General features: G+C 43.8%; 1 protein-coding gene across 1 annotated transcript; it reads right to left on the bottom strand.

The window, feature by feature from the left end:
• Positions 1–428: 428 nt before the first annotated feature.
• Positions 429–18356, bottom strand: LOC142426117 (serpin B9-like). The gene is made up of 7 exons (XM_075531591.1): positions 18217–18356; positions 16311–16487; positions 10694–10831; positions 10043–10160; positions 6883–7025; positions 2632–2787; positions 429–1348 (listed from the first exon to the last, which is right to left on the bottom strand). The coding sequence occupies exons 2-7, from the start codon at positions 16476–16478 to the stop codon at positions 944–946; spliced, it is 1128 nt and encodes a 375-aa protein (XP_075387706.1). The 5' UTR covers positions 16479–16487; positions 18217–18356; the 3' UTR covers positions 429–943.
• Between the last annotated feature and the right edge of the window lie 806 nt (positions 18357–19162).

The raw sequence follows: 19162 nt of genomic DNA, 5'->3' as shown, positions 1-19162 counted from the left end.
TTGTACTCATTCCAAAGAAAGGTGACCCAATTGGATGTGCAACTCTCCAACAACATCATTAATATCACATGCAAGTGAAATTTTGTCTTCCAACAATGGTTGCAGCAGATTGACAGGGAGCCGCCCGAGGTTCAGACAGGAGTCAACAGAGGAATGGAACAAGGCATATCATTGCTGCTGTGAAACGGATCTCGGCTGGAAGCAGGGAATACCGGAAAGACGTTTCCTTGTGTTTTAGTCACCATACAGAAGCCTTAGGCCGTGTGAATTACAACCGACTGTGAAAACCTTGATTGTGCTCATGTGGACGCTGTACATAGACCCAGAGTGAGTGTGGAAACTAAGCGAAGGAGGCCTGCCTGGTCTACACTGAACTTTGTGTGCTGTTTACATGAACAGAACGTGAAGAATTATGGACACAATGTAGGTAAATTAATGAAGGTTTTACTTCTACAGATACTGCCCCAAACTTGCTCTAGAAATGACTCTGTTAGAAGTGAAACGTATGTCTTTTCAAACTTTTCCCTGTGGATTCTCATAGATAATTGTGCACGTATACAGAGAGCCTCTTTACATTAATGAGACTAAACTATACACGCTGTATTTTATGTTACATTTCTCACTTAATTTGATGTCAGGATCATCTGCCCTAACGAAATAAAGAACTATGGCAGTTTTTAAAAAGTGTTACATAGTATCCCACAATATAAATGAGTTAAAATCTTCCATTAAAGAAAAATAAAAAGAGGACGGGGGGGGGAAGAGTGGGGATTGATTATACTTCATTTTCTCAATTCCTCCTTCCTCGTTTGTTATTACCACATCGTCCTGCAGAGCAGAGAAAACCCTGGCACATTTATGAGTGTGTACGTGGAGCAGACACCCAAGAGCAAGGCTGCACAACACCAAAAGAGGCCCTGCTCCCACGCTTGGGAGTTCTCCCTCAGGGGGACGCGAACCTGCCGCCGAAGAGGAGGCTGTTGGTTTTGTTGTGTCTGATGAAGAAAAGGAAAGGGTGGTCAGCACAGAATCGAGGCTTGTCCACAAAGCAGCACCCCATCACCATCACGCCTGATGCAGCTGCGGCCTCCGTGCCCTCCTCAGTCACCTCCACGAAGGTCTTATGAACAAACTTGGACAGAAACAGATCTGTTCTCGCCGACATGGCAGAAAAATCAGCCTTTCCCTGATGAAAGACATCAACCACCCCTAACGTCTGGAGCACGGAATCCATGTCATAATTTTCTTCCAGCCTGAACCTTGGAAGGAGGACTTCCACTTCAGTGCTGCTCCCGCACTCTGGCTTGGTCCAAGCTGCAAAGTTTTCAAAAGTGAGCTCCTTTTCCACCTGCAAGTCAAAAATAAGACGTTGAAGTTCCTCCTTCAGGACACAGCTGCACACATGCGCGTGCGCGCACACACATGCACACGCTTGCACACGCACAGTATCTTATTGAAGAAGGTGCCTGTTGTTCAACAGGACCTGGCACCTCTGTGCCAGGAAGGGCACCTGACCAGGCATCTGCACTGTACATCATGTGTTCTACATACATGACTCCATGCGGAGCAGAGGAGACACCCAGCAGGCAAGTTCTCCAAGATCGATGATAGATAGTTTATCCAGAAGACTATATTTTGTTTTGTTTTCAAACAATGGTTACATTTGATAAAGGAGCCCGGATGGTGTCGTGGTTCCCCACTGGACTGCGAACTGCAAGGTGAGCAGTGTGAAGCCACCAGCAGCTCGGCGGGTGAAAACAGGACTTTCTGTCTCCAGAGTCCCCATCCTACAAACTCACAGGGACAGTTCTACTTGGTCCTATTTGCTGTCAAGGAGCCAGGATGACCCAGTGGCAGTCGATTTGACTTTGCTATTTTGAAAACAAACCAATCTGGCTGAAGTTAGAAGGAATCTGGTCAGGGAGAAGAGTCTGCCTGGTTTCTGGTGAAAAGCCACAGTTAGAAAGCAGCACGAATGGATGAGAACACATGGGCTGTGGATGCACCCACACCCATTCCATGCTTCTTAAAACATCACTGCCTTTCATCAGGCTCCTGAGTCTGGAATCTGCTGGGTGTGAGGTCTCCCCACACAGTCTCGTGATTCACGCTGAAATAAAAAAGGGGGCTTCCATGGCTGTGTCCTGCTTGTCCCTGGTTAACCCAAAGGATAAGATGGTTCCTTCAGTATCTCAGGTCCTGAATAGCAACAGGGAATCTTAGGTTCCCAAACTGTTAAGCTAATGACAATGACTGTGATGTTCACAATGGATAATATCTCTAGAGGGCTAACTGTGTCCTAAAATGTGCTGAGCTTGCTCTTTGGTGAATCACCGTCCAATAATGTGGACATTGTCAATACCTCCATTTTAGGGATAAGCAAACAGTGAGATAGTATGATCTTTCGGCAAAATCACACAGAAAACAATAGAATATGTTGGGTTTGGGTAAAAGTGTGAGCCCAAAGCCCATGCATCTGAGCACAGTGCTTCATTGCTGGCTCTGGACCCACATTACCAACTCCAAAGGGAAGTACCAAAGATGGAAGGTACGCTCAGGTTCCATCCTAGTAAGGCAAGTAAGAAAGGTGTCATTGGATAAGAAGCCCATGTACCAACTGCACAGTCTCACCGTACTCAGGTCCACATCGTCATCAGGGAGCAGAATGACCATGCTCAGCTCTTTCCCTACATAGGGCATCTCCAGGATCTGGGCCTGCACGTCTTTGATGTAGGTGATTTTAAATGTGCCTTCTTGAAACATCATCTGTACTGGTCTTTGCTCCCTCTGGTGGGAATGAGCACATGAATGTGGTATAAGAATAGATGATCAGAAGAGGCAGCATCAATTCCTGAAAGAGTTACAGCTGACCGGGGAATGTTTATCCGCATCCATGGCAGAAACAGCATGCATGCTCTAATTATTGTTATTAGTTGCTGTCAGGTCGATCTTAACTCGTGGCAGCCCTGTACATACTGGGGTTGGACCACTGTGACACAGAGGGTTTTAATGGATGGATTTGGGGAGTTGATCTCCAGGCCTTCCTTCCTGGTCTTAATCTGGACGCTCCTCTGAACCCTCTCTAGTATGGCGTGAACATGCACACCTCCCTGACAGAGGGGTGGTGGTTTCACATGGGGTGCACTGCCCGAGACTAGAACCAGGTCCCCCTGCGGGAAAGGCAAGAATTCTACCACTGAGCCACCACTGCCTCCCCATGCTCTAACCGTAAAGGTCGGCCCACTCCTTCTTGTCATCATTAAAGTGGATGGATTAGATGCAGACACACCATCGGTTTGGGCAAGATGTGTTAGTGAGCAAAACCATCTTAGACCCTGTGCCTTCACCAGAGAAGGAGGTCAGATTTCTGTTGGTTTCTTTCCTCACTTAAAGCATACCCAGTAAATGTATCTATGCAAGTAATGTGATAAATATCAATTAAGTAGTAATATTCGTAGGCTGGCCCCAGCACCATAAATTAAGTGGATTCCTGCCCCTCCCCCAAAAAGAACTTGTTCCAAAGGACGACATTGACTCTGCAGCTCTGGGAGATGGACATATCTGATCAGAGCACACGGGAGCAGACGAAGAGGCAGGAGGAGAGAGTGGAGCACAGCCTGGCCCACCAGGCCGTGATGATGATGTGCCTGAGTAGAGCAGCCAGTCCACAGAGAGAACAACATGGCTGGCCCTACTATGAGACATGATGCCCCTCAGTGACTAAGGGCGATACAGGGGACAGCACCGGAGACACAGTGTGGGAATTGCACCTGACCTGATCCCACCACACCGAGGCAAATCACTGGGGGAGTGCAGCGGAACAACAAGGGAATGGAGTGGCAAGGTCCCCAGGGAATGCTGAAAGTGGACTTTGGGGCCAGGGCGTGGTGCCCCAACAGACTGGACTGGAAAACGCTCCTAAGGGCCAGCAAACGATCCCTGAACTAACTACAAGCTTTTCTCTTGTGAACTGTTTTGTTCTGTTCTTTGTCAGTGGTTTGTTTTTGTTGTTTTGTTGTCTGGTTGTATACTGTTGCTTTGTTTTCCTCTGTCTAGTTTTCGTGCATGTTAGTGACTCCACAGGTCTGTCTGAATAGGACAGGCTGGATGAACTATCTGGAGGAAAAACAACGGGACCGACAGTTCTGGGGGGACTTGGGGTGGGGGGGCTGGGGGGATAAGGAAGTGGTGTTAACAAACTCAGGGACTAGGGAAAAACATGGGACCCCAAATGGTAGAGAAGGGGGAGTGGCAGGCATGGTGGGAAATGATCAAGGGTAAGGTTGCTTAGAGAAGAGGTATACTCCAGCCCAGGTGGCGATGAAGCATGGTAGTAGGGCAGGAGGAAAGTCAAGGGAGATGGAGGAAAGAGCTAGGAGTCAAAGGGCATTCATGGAGGTCTAGACAAAGACATGTACATGCAAATATATATAGGAGGATGGGGAAATAGATCTATGTGTCTATATTTATAGGTCAAGTATTAAGGTGGCGGAAGGACCTTGGGCCTCTACTCAAACACTCCCTCAATGCATGAATACCTTCTTTTATTAAATTGGAACTCTATGATGCTCACTCTCCCGACACAACGGCTGGAGCCAAAGTGGGTGAACAAGTAAATGTGGTGAAGAAAGCTGATGGTGCCCGGTTATCAAAAGAGATAGTGTCTGGGGTCTTAAAGGCTTGAAGGTGAACAAGCGGCCATCAAGCTCAGAAGCAAAAAAGCCCACATGGAAGAAGCACACCGGCCAGTGCGATCACGAGGTGCCAAGGGACCAAGTATAAGGCATCATGCAAAAAAAAAAAAAAAACAACAACTATATAAGTGTGTGTATGTATGTGTATATATGTGTATATGTATATGTATATATATACCATATTAAATGAAGGGGGAAGTGCAGAGTGGAGACCCAAGGCCCAAGTGTCAGCCAATGGAGATCCCCTCATAGAGGCGTTTAGGAGAGGAGATGGGTTAATTAGGGTGCGAGGTAGTACCGATGAAGAACACAGCTTTCCCCCAGATCCTGGATGCTTCCTCCCCCCAACTACCATGATCCGAATTCTACCTTGCAGGGCTGGATAGGACAGAGGCTGTACACTGGTGCATATGAGGGTTGGAGGTACAGGGAATCCAGGGTGGATGATACCTTCAGGACCAAGGGTGTGAGGGACGATGCTGGGAGAGTGGAGGGTGAGTGGGTTGGAAAGGGGGAACTGATTACAAGGATCCACATGTGACCTCTTCCCTGGGAGAGGGACAGCAGAGAAGGGGGGAAGGGAGACTCCGGATAGGGCAAGATATGACAAAATAACGAGGTATAAATTACCAAGGGCACATGACGGAGGGGGGAAAGGGGAGGGAGGGGGAAAAAAAGAGGACCTGATGCAAGGGGCTTAAGTGGAGAGCAAATGCCTTGAGAATGATTGGGGCAGGGAATGTATGGATGTGCTTTATACAATTGATGTATGTATATGTATGGATGGTGATAAGAGTTGTATGAGTCCCTAATAAAATGTAAAAAAAGAAAAGAGGAGAAAAAAATGATTAGGGCAAAGACTGTACAGATGTGCTTTATACAATTGATGTATGTATATGTATGAACTGTGATAAGAATTGTATGAGCCCCTAATAAATTGTTAAAATTTAAAAAAAAGAGTTGTATGTTCCCCTAATAAAATGATTTTTTAAAATTAAAAAAAAGTAGTAATATTCGTATTTAATTAGGGATAATGTCTTCATAGTCATCATTGCTGATGAAAGTGGGATGAAGCTGACAGATAGCACACACTACGAGAAGGGCACAGGATCGGGGAGCTGTCTGGCAGTCAGTGCACAGAGCCACATATTTTTTCATGCATTTAAATCCAATTATTGCAATCCTGATACCTGAATCCAATGAAAGAATAAAGATAATATATATGAATGCACAAGTTAATTTAAATGTTGCATTTATTAAATAATTTAGAATATCTATTATGAAAGAAAAAACACTTTCTAAAAACAATGCTAGAAGACTTAGCTTTCTGTACCGAGGGTGATTTTGTAACTACAGGAAGCCCTGGTAGCATAGTGGTATGTGTGTGGCTGCTAACCGAAAGGTCAGCAGTTCAAAACCACCAGCTACTCCTTAAGAGAAAGATGAGGTTTTCTACTCCCGTAAACTTACAGCCTCAGAAACCCACAGAGCACAGTTTGACCCTGTCCTATTGGGGTGCTGTGGGATAGCATTGGCTTGATGGCAGCGAGAGAGGGTTGGCTGTTTACAAATTTGTATATCTCATATTTATTTATATAAATATTATATCTTAATATGCTCATTGGAGCTGGTTTTTTTTGGCAAGCAACTCTAATACCTGCCTCAAATAAAGTTATACTTCATTGTCAAAACCAAGGTTTTTGTCACTCGCTTTGAATATTAGAAAGCTATAAATACTGAATTAATTATGATAAAGTACTAACAATGAATTAAAGTCATACTTAATAAAGTTTTTTAAATAACTGGTTATAGAATTATGTTTCCACATACTTTCCCTTCTCCTCCCAAGCCCCATCAGAAACACAGATATGATATTATCTTAAAACCTTATTTTTGTTTTCTTCCTAACCAACCTGGGATTAAAGGAAAATCTTAAATTTCCAGAACTAGGTGGCAGCAATAAAAGGATGGGAAATCACCATGAGGAACAGTAATCAAATGCAAAAAAAAAAAAAAAAAAAGATAGCAAATTCTTTTAATTACTTTAGTTCAAATTCTACTGAGTTTGAAAATTCGTTCAGAAATACCTTAAGTATATTTTCTCTAGCAAGGTATTTATACTTTCACAATGCTGATTTTTCCATTCCATCCCTTCTTTGCAGTGGTAAGATTCTGAAAGCCTCCCTACCTGGTTTATTTTAAAAGGCATTGTCCTCGTGTGAGCTTCATTAAATTCTTCATCCCACCTTCCTTTGAAGTAGATAGCGTTAATGAGAACCAGGCTGGTTTGTGGCCCAACAGAGTTTCTTGGCAACAAGTCTTGAATTTTACCTTTCAAGAAAAGTAAATGGAGTGGATGTTTAGGAAAGCATGGTCAATAAACTGTGGTGAGACAAACTGGTACACGCTTGATGCATGGCCCCAAGCCAAACATTCTTTTTGCAGGTTTTCCGAGTTGGGTTTCTTCGGTAAAGAAAGAAAAAAATAACACACAAGTGGTCTTCATTATGATCGATACTAGGGCAACATTCACAGAGGTGTTGACGGGGAACCTTTCAGAGCAGAAGAAAGACTGCAAGAGATGGAGACAAAGGAAGGCAAGCAGAAAACAGGAAGGGAACCAACAGGGCATTAGCTATCTCCTGTGGTTAAAGAGGACAATTAACCCAATTCTTTTGCATTGTTTATTTCCTTTATTACGTTTTTGTAATGTCCGCTTAGGCTCTCACCAACCCTCAGGCAGAGGGGCACCCACCTGGTCTGAAGGCCTGAGCCCTGGCCTTGGATGCATGCTGCAGGTAGACAGGTGTGGACACTTCCCCAAGGGGACCCCATGGGAGAAGGCCCAAGCTGCCCTATGTAGGAGAGGGGAAGGGAAAGGGAAGAAGTCAGAATAATCCAATTCTTTTGGATGGCATCTAATCTAATAGCCTGAACACACAAGGGCACGTCACAATGGCCAACAGGGAACCAGATAGCAATGGGCTGGAGAGGCATCAGAGGGTCTTCCGGTAGCCTTGAGAAATTACATCACCATCTGAATCACTAAACAAAGCCCAGGAATGCCTGGGCAAAGTGAAGGGGCACAAATGAAAGATGCGCCCTTCTTCTTCTGGGTATTAACTTGCACCTTCCCAGTCAACTAAGAGAAGCTCTGAAAAATCACTCCCTCAAGAGGACCCAAGTGGTAACTTTTCCAGTGCCTCCTGTGAGAAGAAATGAGAAATAATTGGTAAGTCTTTAAGCAAAGACTCCCTCTTGTTGTCTTCACTGTCTCATTTCTTAGCAGAAATAGGAACCTTTCTACTGGTACTCAGGATTGTTGGCACAGAGGAGCCTCCATAGGTCTACCATCAGGCCATCACAGACCATCTTCAGAGCACATCACTCTGAAATAAATACAAGTGAGTCAGACCTGATCTCAACTGGGGGGTTATTTTCAGTGTATGGAATTAATTAGCTTTGTAATTAGAAGGTTTTGTAATTGAATCAGAAGGTTTGTAAGTGGCCTATACACAAACAAAAACACAGAGCCAAGTGAGTCTTTCTTTTTTTTTTTTTTCAGTTGTCTTCTCAGAATTGGTTCTTCTAAATTTTTTGCTTTCAAGCTGTGGCAGCTACATATTCTTTTGTCAACTTGAGCAAAGGGTGGAGTCTAGCCTGTCAATGAGGTCATAGCCAATGAGGCATCTGTGTGAGCGTGGACTTCTCCTGAGGATTCTGGGAACTCTTGTCTTCCTCCCGGGAGGCGGATACATACTCTCTGCTGGGAGACATTTTTCCTCCCGGGAGGTGGATAGATATTCTCTTCTATGAGACATTCCTATGGACAAGCCACATGGTGCTATGCTGATGGAACCAGAGCCCTGGAGCTGGACAAGCCACGTGGAAACCCATGCCAATGCTGAGATGCTTCCACTGCCATTGGATCCACAAGACTTCCCACCCACTGGCCTGTGATATTCCTGCATTCGGCATCGTTGCAAGTGTTGTGTGAGTCTGGAGGACTTTATAGATTGGTCTGGGACATATGGGCTAATATCAGACTTATGGACTTGATCTGGGATGTTTTCTTAATCTATAATTACTCTTTGATATCAAGCTTTTTCATATACACATGAGTGTCTCTGGATTTGTTTCTCTAGACAACCCTGACTAACACACAAGCTAATTCTGACTCAGAGTGACCCCTTGTGCTGCAGAGCGAAGCTGCACACCATAGGATTGTCAAGGTGGTGACATCTCAGAGGAGATCACCTGGGCTTTCTTCCAAGCCAACTCTGAGGGGCTTCAAATCATTAGCCTCAAGCGCTTAACTGTTGGAGCCACTCCAAGACTCCAGTTGGTCTAGAACAGTGTTTCTCAGCCTTCCTAATGCCATGACTCTATAATACAGTTCCTCATGTTGTGGTGACCCCAACCACAACCACAAAATTATTTTCTTTTATACTTCATAACTGTAATTTTGCTACTGTTATGAATCAGGCAAAGGGTCATTCGACCCCCAAGGGGGTGTTGACCCACAGGTTGAGAGCTGCTGGTCTAGAAGTAGAGGTTCATCAGTCTAATTTGGACATTGAATAAGGAAGGCTGAAGGAAAATCAATACATTTGAATTATGGCGATGGTAAAGAATATTGAAAGTACCATGGGATGCAAAAAAAAAAACCCACCCCAAAGCAAACAGATCTATCTTGAAGAAGTACAGCCAGAATGCTCCTTAGAGACAAAGATGGCAAGACTTAAGCTCACTTACTTTGGACCTGTTGTCAGGAGAGAGCAGTCCCTGAAGGAAGAGATCATGTTTAGTAAAGTAGCAGGGAGGTTGGAAAGAGGAAGACCTCCGATAAGACGGACTGCATCAGTGGGCTCGACCATAAGAACGGTCATCAGGACGGTGCAAGACGGGACGGGGGTCCCTCCTGTTGTACACAACCGCAACAGTGGCCCTTGACGTTAATCAAGTCTAGTCAAAGGGAGAGGCTGTGGAATAAAGTACAGAAGAAAGCGAAGGGCTGATATTTACATAGAAATTAGCAAGGCAGACTCCGGCGCTTAGAACACCAAGACGACAGGGTGACCTGGCAGTCGGAGCACCACAGCCAAGCAAAACGCATTTTCTGCGTAAGCTGTTTAATACGGTCTATCGGTAAGTTTCTTTTGAGATTTGAACCAGTTCCCCTGGTCCTGAGAGAATGGACAAAATGAAGCCTCTGTTGATAAATCTTCTAGGATCCAGTCTGAGCCTACAAAGTTCAAACATACCAGCAAGGGCAGCCAGCCAACATCATCCAAGGGAAACCGGAGGACAAAGAGGAAGAGACCTAGGAAAGAAAGTGTACTGCTGACCTTCAGTCTTTTTTGAGACCCAAGAGTTGATGTGCTTCCTGGACTTCTCTGCAGCTTTAGCAAAGGAAAGCAGCTCCAGCTTCGCCTGGTAGAACTCAAGGCAGGATTCCTGGAAGGTCTTTGAAGAGAAAAGCGTTGAATGAGGCTGCATTGCTGAAGAAAACAGAACGCCAACAAGTTCCCCCAAGTTCCTTTACAGTCACTGCCTTTTTTTTTTTTAATGTTTTCTTTCTCCTTCTTCCATGGAATTTTATTCCTATTTAAATTATTTTAATCTTGATATATATTATAATCATTTTACTGGGAGTAGTCAGTACTTTTTGTTAAAAAGAGCTAGCATACCTGTTAAAAGTGGTCATGTTTTTGTCTACTGGATGTTAAAATATCAACACGTCTAGAAATGTGACGTACTGAGCCATGAATAACCCAAGATAAATAAGTGAATTATATAGAGGTACTTTCTAAGATTTTAAATCATTCAAAGTGTAACTATAGAATTATGATGTATCATTATTATTGACATAAAAATGGTTTAAAAAATTTTAATAATCATTTTTAAAAAGGGCTCAACTTGTCTTGGATCTTTCTCCTGGATTTCATTACCACCAGGTATTTGAATGCAACTTTTGCGGTTCTCCTGATTAAACTTACTGAGAGGATGTCACAAGTCTCTTCTCCAAAGAGCCCGTTGGCGATTCTGAGCCAGTACTGAGTGCCGGGCTTGTTCATTTCAGTGAGAAGCAACTGGAACCCTTGGTGAAGATCTTTCTCTGCATTTAAAGAAAGTGCCTATTGGGGAAAAAAATTCATTTAAAATCATTAGTATGTCCCTTTTCTTTCCAAGAAAGAAAATTGCCAGCAATTTTTTTCTTAAATACTCCATAAAAGGTTTCTTCAAAGGGAATATTGTTTTTGCTTTAATTGAAGATTTAAAACAGACTGCAGAAGCATACTGTGTCAGACAGGCAGAGAGGAGAGCAAACAAACAGCAAGCAAGGGGGTAAATATTTTTTTCGACCTGAACAGATATTTCTTGTTTAAAGATGAGTCATAGGGGGAAATGGAAGTACGGGGAGTTCAGGGGTCGAGTGCTCATGTGCCTGCCATGTGGGAGACCTGGGTTTGGTTTCTAGCTGAGGTACCCCACGCCTAGCCTCCATTAGTTAATGGAGGTTTGTGTGTTGCTAACAAGTTTCCGTAGAGTTTCAAGACTAAGATAAAGTGGGAAGAAAGACTTGACACTCCACTACTCCAAACTGACCCACAGAGCACAACAGCCTGACGTGGGCAACAAGAGGTCTCCATGAGCCAGGGACTGACTGAAAGGCAAATAATGACAACAATCAGGCGAATAAATGAAAGAGGGGCCCTTATGAAATCCTTCTGCCTAAAGAAAACATAGAAGTGCCCTAAACAACCAGGAGAGAACTTAGCCTCCAAAATTTACCAGGAAAAGAAACAGGGAACAACAACCCAAAAAAGGAAGCAAAGCATTGAAGATACAGCCCTTCCTTTTTCCTTCCTTCATTTCTGTTCCTTCTACTTCCCTTCATCTCTCTCACCATCTTTCCTCCTTTCCCTCCCTTTTTGAAATACTAAGTGAGGAAATATATGCATTAAAGATACAAAGAGAAATGGGCAGGAGCCCATACTTGTTGGGAAAATCTTTCAGACATCACTTTCTGTTCCTGTCCTTTAAGCAGCAAAAGGCAATAAGGATCTAAAAGGAGCAACATGATTCTTATTACTAAACCATAGTGACTAAAATTGTACCCCAAGGAAAGAATATCTAATTAAAAATACTACCTCAAGATTTCAATATAGTAAGCCATACAAAAAAATCTTATTATAGCCTGAAATATACAAATACTATACAGGTCATAGTGTGACCTCAGAGTAGGAAAATGAAACAGAACAAAAAAAACCTGACTGCCAGCAGGTTGGTTGTGACTCACAGAGACCTCGGTGGGTAAAACATAACTACTCCTGTGGGTTTTTGAGGCCTGAGACTGTCGAACTTTACGGGAACAGGGTCTTGTCTTTCTCTGATAAAGCCCTTGATCGTGTATGTCAAGCAGGAGAGAACTTTCCTCAGTCTAGTCACATAGAAATTTATCACATCAAAAATAAAATACCACGAATGTGGAAATGTCCCTCCTACATAACTGATGAAATGACTTTTCTTTAAAAAAAAAAAAAGGTCTGAGAAAAATTCTTCTAAATAATTATTTAAAATATTCTCTTAACTAACTATATGACATACCATTTAGGAAACAGTCAAAATAAGAACAAAACGTATCAAACCAATGGGTTTGGCCAAATAAAGGTGAAATCACTGCATTCTTCTTCTTTTTATTGTCATTCAGGAGAAGGTCTGCAGAGCAAATCATCAGTTTCACATTCAACAATTCATACATATTTTATTTGAGCTCATCCTCCATTTCAATTCCTTCAATGTCCCATCGCTTATCCCACTTTCTCCTGGTGTTTCCTAATGCTATTCCTTCTCCTTTTTTAATTCTCTGTCCTTGAGTAGTGCTGCCCTTTTGATCTTAAATGGTTAATTATTTAACACCAGGTGAGTTCAGTTCCAAATTTAAAGGGTGACTAGATTCTATAGTCTTGGAGTTTCCCACCAGTTGCTATTTGACCAACTCTGGTCTCTTATGATTTTGAGCTCTGTTCCACTTTCACGACCACCCGTGCTTTACCTCCCACACCCAACAATCTTATCCAAGACCTTTCAAGGTGAGCCTTTCCAGAACAGTTGCTAGTGGTAGTTGGGCAACATCTACTTCTGATCGTAGGGGGGTGGAGACGGATGTGTGTCTGGTTCATTAGTCCATTGGATCATTTCCATATGTTCATCAATTTTCATCATTCGTCTTTCAGCCAGGGAGAAACCAATATTTGTACCTGAGATGACTACTCACAAGCTTTTAAGATCCCAGTTGCTACTCAATAAAGTAGGATGTGTTTGTGAACCCTTTTGTGCCAATTGACATTTTTATCTCTTTAAACCATTTCCTCAGGATGTTTGGTTTTGACTAAGAAGCTGTCATAGCTTCATCTCCTGTATACACTACCACTTTCAAGGATATATTTGCAGCAAAGGTAAATACACATACAACAATAACCGCCATCCAACCTAGATATATTTATAGGTACACTCCCACATTGGTTCAGCCTGCCTATATATCAAAGCATCTATTAGACTGTTACTCTTTCAGGATTATATATGTAACTCTTTTGTCTTTAACTCTTATAAGCCTTTCTGTGTCTTCCTCTGCTTCCATCCTTTCTTCCTACCTCCCTCTTAATATGCATTGTCTTCCCATTCACCCAAGTTAGCACTCATCTATTCTTTAGCCCATGACTCCCCCTCCTCCACTGGTAGTCATCAAAGAACATCTTAGTGAGAGAACCTTTTTTCACTTTTTATAACAGCAAGCCCTTACAATGTCTGTCCTTTTGCGATTGACTAATTTCACTCAATGTAACTTCGTCCAGATCCATCCATGTTATGGGGTGTATCACAGATTCATCGTTATTCTGTAATATTGCATAGTATCCCATTTTGTGTATGTTCCGAATTTTATCCTTTCTTCCAGTGATGGACATTTCAGTTGTTCCCATCTTTTTGGTAATAGGATCCGTGCTGTGATGCACTTGGGTGGGACTATATCTACCTACTCTCGTCACAGCTCTCATGTCTCTAGAAGATATACCAAGGACAAGGGTTGCTGAGTCAAGTGTATTTCTAGTCCCAACTTCTTGAGGAGGTACCCATGTAGCTTTCCATGGGGGTTGCACCATTTGACAGTGCCACCAACAATGGATGAAGGTTCCAGTCTCTCCACACCTTCAGCAGGTATTTGTTGTTTCCTATTTTTCTGATCTTTGCTATTAATGCTGGGGTGAGGTGACATGGCATTGTTGTGCTGATTTCCATATCGTTAATGGCTCATGATCACAGGCATTTCTTCACAGGTTTGCTGGTCCTTTGATCATCTGGTCTTCTGCCCACTTTTCTTCTGCCCACTTTTACACTGGGTTATTGATTCCCTGGTTGAGGTATTGATGCGACCAATACATTTTAAGGATCATTCCCTTGTCTAATATGTCTGCGGATTCTGGGTTTACTCATTGGGTGAGTTATCTGTGTCTTAGGAATCTATTTTGTCTTCTGCTCTGTGCTTTTAATTGTGTTTGATAGTGTATTTAGGTCAGGTATGAGGACCTCCAAGTTTGTCCTGATTTTTTCAGTGATGATCTTTATAGTTCTAGGTTTTATATTCAGGCATCTGATCCATCTTGTGTTTGTTTTTTAATATAGTATGTTTCATTCTTCTGTAAATGGATATCCAGTTTTGCCAGCACCATTTTAAAAGAAACTATTTCTTCCTCATTTAATGTATTTTAGTCCTTTGCCAGAGATAAGCTTCCTGTAAGTGGGCGGATTTACTTCTGGGTTCTCAATGCTGTTCCACTGGCCTATGTATCTAACCCTGTTTCTGTACTGGGCAGTTTTAACTACTGTGGCTGTGTAAGCAGGTTTTGAGGTTAAGACGTGAATGGCCCCAACTTTGTCCGTCTTTAGTAGTGATTTGCCAATCTGGGTCTCTTTCCTTTCCATATTAAGTTAGTAATTAGTCTTTTCCTCTCTTTGAAAGATGATATTAGAATCTGGATTGAGATTGCATATCATTATAAGATCACTTTGAATATTATTGGCATTTTCACAGTCTTAAGTCTTACTATCCATGAGCATGATATATTCTGGCATTTATGTAAGTCTCTCTTTGTTTCTTGTACTAGGGTTTTGTAGTTTTCTTTGCATGCGCCTTTTGTTTTTCTGGTTAGATTTGTTCCTAAGATTTCACCATTCAGGTAAATGATATCCTTTTTCTGATTTCCTTTTCAGAGGTTTTTTTTCTTAGTATAAAGGAATCGAACTAATTTTTTTATGTTGCCCTTATACCTTGCCATTCCAGTCCTTTATTCGCTGTCTCTTGACTGGTGCATTTAATTCATTTAATGATAGTGTATGACCATATTGCACTCGCGTTGCTGAGTGCTTTTTGGGGGGGTGCTATTGGCTACCGGTGATTTTATCAATTTTAAAAACTATTCAAGAAATCTGTTATTCTCACACAATACTCACTTTCTATAGCATGACACAGGATAGAATGCTACCAAATTCATCTTATAAAGCTCAGACATAAGAAAACCTGTCAAGCAGGGGAAAAGACTGAAAGCAAATCAGTTCCCTTAAGCCATGTACACCATCGCTACGAAGAGCTCCGACATCCTGAGAGCCTGCTATACGAAGAGCAGTATACAGATTTTCTCACTGCAGTGAAAGGCTGTTTGAAGAAGCAAAGAAACAGCTTGGTCACTAAAACAAAATTTAAAACAGAGATGGGGGAAAGCACTAGAAGACATGCTTCCACATTATCAAAAGTGGATGATTATCTCTGGACTGGATTTGTAGCAATATTTTTTTCTTCCCTTCTACCTTCAATTTTAACATTTTTATAAAGGGATTTTACCACTTATATAATGAAGGAAAGACAAATACATTTTTAAAGCTTCGCTTCGTGTGATTAATCGTAGCATGTCGCTAGCTGATTGGCTGCCCTGTTATTATTAGTTAAACAGAAGACACATGGGACTCAAGTGTCACACCTCACAGTGACAATACTGGGGCCATCAATGAAACTCCTTATAGAGGCTTATGAAAGAGATCTGGTGGTGGTGTGGGTTAAGGGTTGGGGTGCTAACCACAGGTTGGCAGTTCAAACTCACCAGCTACTGTGTAGCAGAAAGACGAGGTCTTTGGTTAGGATTGCAAGGAGGTAAAATTGATTAAGTGGCAGAGGGTTTGGTTTTGGTTGGGGGTATCAAGCAATAATTATAACTACAAAGTCTTTTTTCCCAAAAGAGAAAGATCTACATAGCTTAAGTTGAAAACAATGATAACATCATTTTCTAAACAAGGATAAAGCATGAGTACAAAGTTTTGATAGTGTTCTCCTGGCTTTGAGGGAACTTTTCCTGGAATATCTTGTTAAGCTGTCTTCCTTTCCCTCCTCGCCTCCCCCCCAAATCTATAATGAACACCCCACATTCTCACATGCCACAGTATCTGAGTCCCCAAGCCCCCCACATCAACACTTCTGGACAAATGGTTACAGAGCTGGATGATACGACAGAAAACAAAGAAAATCAGCCAAACCAGCTCTTTTCCTGCAACAATCACTTGTACCTGGGCTATCTGGGCAGCTGTGTCTCCTTTTGTCCCCAGGAAGACCATGGCCAGAGCCGAAGAAATGCTCAAGGGCGAAAAGAACACATTGCCTGAAGCGTTTTCTTGACATAGTAGTTTTAACAGACGGATGGCAAACGTGCCGTGTGCATCGCTGAGTGTCTCCATGCTGTAGTTCTGGAATGAGAGAAGAAAGAAAACATCATTCCAAACACCTCTCCAGCATTGGGGACCACATACTTGATGAGTTTGAAGCTGTGCTCTTTTCCTCTGCCCTCCTTTAGTTCATAAATACTTCAGCTGGAGGAAAATCCATTTAATGTTGCTCTCCACCCATACAATATATCCAGAGTTCAAGCTAATTAGTTAAGTGTGCAGTGGCAACAGAGCAAATGGGCTTGAGATCATCAGCAGAACTATCTTGAGGATACACTAATGCATTTATAGATACACACAGCATCCTGAAAAGGAAAGTTGCAGGGCGCAAGGAACTCTCCTTTCTCCTAAGAGGCCAGTTCCTCCCACCTCATGAGGAAGGAGTGGGTGGAGAGGGGGTGGGTGGGCGTGAGAAGGGGAACCAGAGTGACTAATTTCTTGGTTCTCAAGCCTGGACTTGGAAATTCTATGCTTACTCCTAGCATCGATGAAGCATGCTTTCCGTGTTTTCAGTTGCCCACCAGCCTGTGACCTTCACATTTATCAGCTAAATAAAAAAAAGGACAGCTGCCGCAGTGGCAGGTGGAGATGTGCTCCAGCCAGCAAAGCTGGTTAGTGGGCCCTGGGGACTAGCTGAGCAGAGCGCAGCTGCTTTTCCATGAACAGAGCTTCTTCCCAGCATCAGCCCAGCCCACGGCCTCCACTCTCCCCACCACTACTTTGAGCTGTAATTTTCTTGGAAGATGGGAAGAGACACTGAGGCAACTGAGTGGGGTTTTGTTTTGTGCTTCGGTTCTGTTGCTAACTCAGACAGGGATTTGAGAGTTTGAGCAATGCAGTCTCCACAAACACCACCAGCCTAGTCTGTGCAAGGGAGAAAGAAAAACAATTCATGGAAAGCCAGAGTGTGGAGCGGAGGAAACATGGAGAAAGTGCCCAGGGAAGAGCAGCCAGAGAGGAAGAAGAAAAGCCAGTGAGACCAGAAGACTTGAGAAAAGTAAAACTCCATATCCGGTGAAAGTGCCCACAGCCCTTTTCTTTGGGATTGGGGCCTTTGGTGAGCCTGAAGCTCCCCTCAGGACCTGGGGAGGGTGTGCTCCCAACTCAGTCTCTCTTCTTCACCCTCCTCTGCAACATCAAGCACAACACCTGCATTCCACCCCTAAGTATCTCTGGAATCTGTCTGCTTTCCCGGTCTTCTCTGCAGCCCAGGCTTGGCAGCTCTTCCTAAGGTCCTCAGCTGGGTTTCTGAAAATGAAAGTCTGGTACTCTCACCCACCTGCCCACATTCCCAAGGTCTTTGGGCTACTGCTCAGACCCCAAGTCTGTGTCCAAAGCGCATCAGACTATGTTCCCCCTGCCCCAGCCTGGCTCCAGAGTCTCCATCCGTTCCCTCAAATGCTCTACCCAATTTAAAGTGTCCTAACCAACCCCATTCCGGAGGCTGGTCCCTCATGAGACTAGTCTGTCCATCCTTAAAAGCAAGGAGCCTGCTGGAGGTACTTCCTCCAAGCAGATGTTTGTTCTTCTGGCAGCCGGGAGACTTGCAGTTCACCGAAGTGCATCAATGCTTCTCTGTTGTCCAGTTATTAGGGTACAGTAATTTAAATGACGGTTTCCCAGATGTTTGGGCAGAACAATTTCAGTGTTTGCCAGGGGCGTTATTTTCTGCTATTTTCCTAAACACCCTCTGCCCGCATCCCATCCCATCCCATCCCACCCCATCCCGAGATGGTAACTTGAGACTCACCTGAGCCCTAGAGCGCCGCTACGTCTCCTGGACAGCCCTTCGAGCCACCACCGAAATCGAAATGCGGTTCTAGGCGGGGGACAGGAACCGAAAGAGCCGGGAGTCCCAGTCCCGCCCAGCAGGCTCCGGTCAGGCGGCCCCCTCCCTGCCCCTCCCCTCCGCCCTGGTGGGCGGGGCAAGACCCTGCTGCTCCAGAGCCGAGCTGAAGACCCGCGCAGCCCCTCCACCTCCCGCGCCCTGGGGTCCAGCGGGGGTGCATCTGGTGGTCCCCCAGCTAGGTTCTCCTAGAGCTGCAGCGAGGGTGCGCGGAAGCCTGAGCCTTTCTGCCTCCAGAAAGGCGAGGCTGGGTAGTAGCTCGGGGTTCGGGGATACTTTAGGGGTGTGTGTGTGTGTGTGTGTGTGTGTGTGTGTGTGTGTGTGTGTGTAGACAAGGGCAGTGGGAGACTTTTGGGAACAGCCTTGTCTTCAGTGCAAGTCAGAGACACCCCTTTCTATTTGAGCCCTTGGTATCAGCTCCTCTTTTTACCCTTCCTCCCCACCTCGTGATCCCTTGATAAGTTAAAAATTATTATTTTCATATCTTACACCGACGACTGTCTCCTTTCCCCCGTGGTTTCTGTTGTTCGTCCCCCACTTATTAATTATACAAACCTGTGGTAGGCTGTGTAGCAAAAACTATATCCAGTTGCTGGGGTTTCAGGAACCCCCCAACTAAGAAATGTGCATGTGCTCTTAATCATGTGGAACCTGGGAGCGATTCAGTAGTTGGTTCCAGGTTCCTTTTGCTGAAGTATCTCCAATAACTTATACATAAATAATTTTCTGACTGAAGAATGTCAGTTTCTGGAAATGTCAGGTTCTATGAAAACAGCTAGACAGGTTCCAGCAAATCTGGAAGGTTTGTTTGGGGCCGTCTGACCTAAAATTGGGATTACAGGGGAAAACA

This window comes from Tenrec ecaudatus, chromosome 1, assembly GCF_050624435.1.
Source record: "Tenrec ecaudatus isolate mTenEca1 chromosome 1, mTenEca1.hap1, whole genome shotgun sequence".
NCBI classification, from domain to species: domain Eukaryota; kingdom Metazoa; phylum Chordata; class Mammalia; order Afrosoricida; family Tenrecidae; genus Tenrec; species Tenrec ecaudatus.
This window is presented reverse-complemented; position numbering and strand designations above follow the sequence as displayed.

Coding starts and splice junctions, on each gene's coding strand:
- LOC142426117 (XM_075531591.1), bottom strand. CDS start 16,478: ATGGAGACACTCAGCGATGCACACGGCACGTTTGCCATCCGTCTGTTA. Junction 10,832..16,310: donor CAGCTGCCCAGATAGCCCAG/GTACAAGTGATT, acceptor TTTCCCCAATAG/GCACTTTCTTTAAATGCAGA. Junction 7,026..10,042: donor GGTCTCAAAAAAGACTGAAG/GTCAGCAGTACA, acceptor TTTTCTTGAAAG/GTAAAATTCAAGACTTGTTG.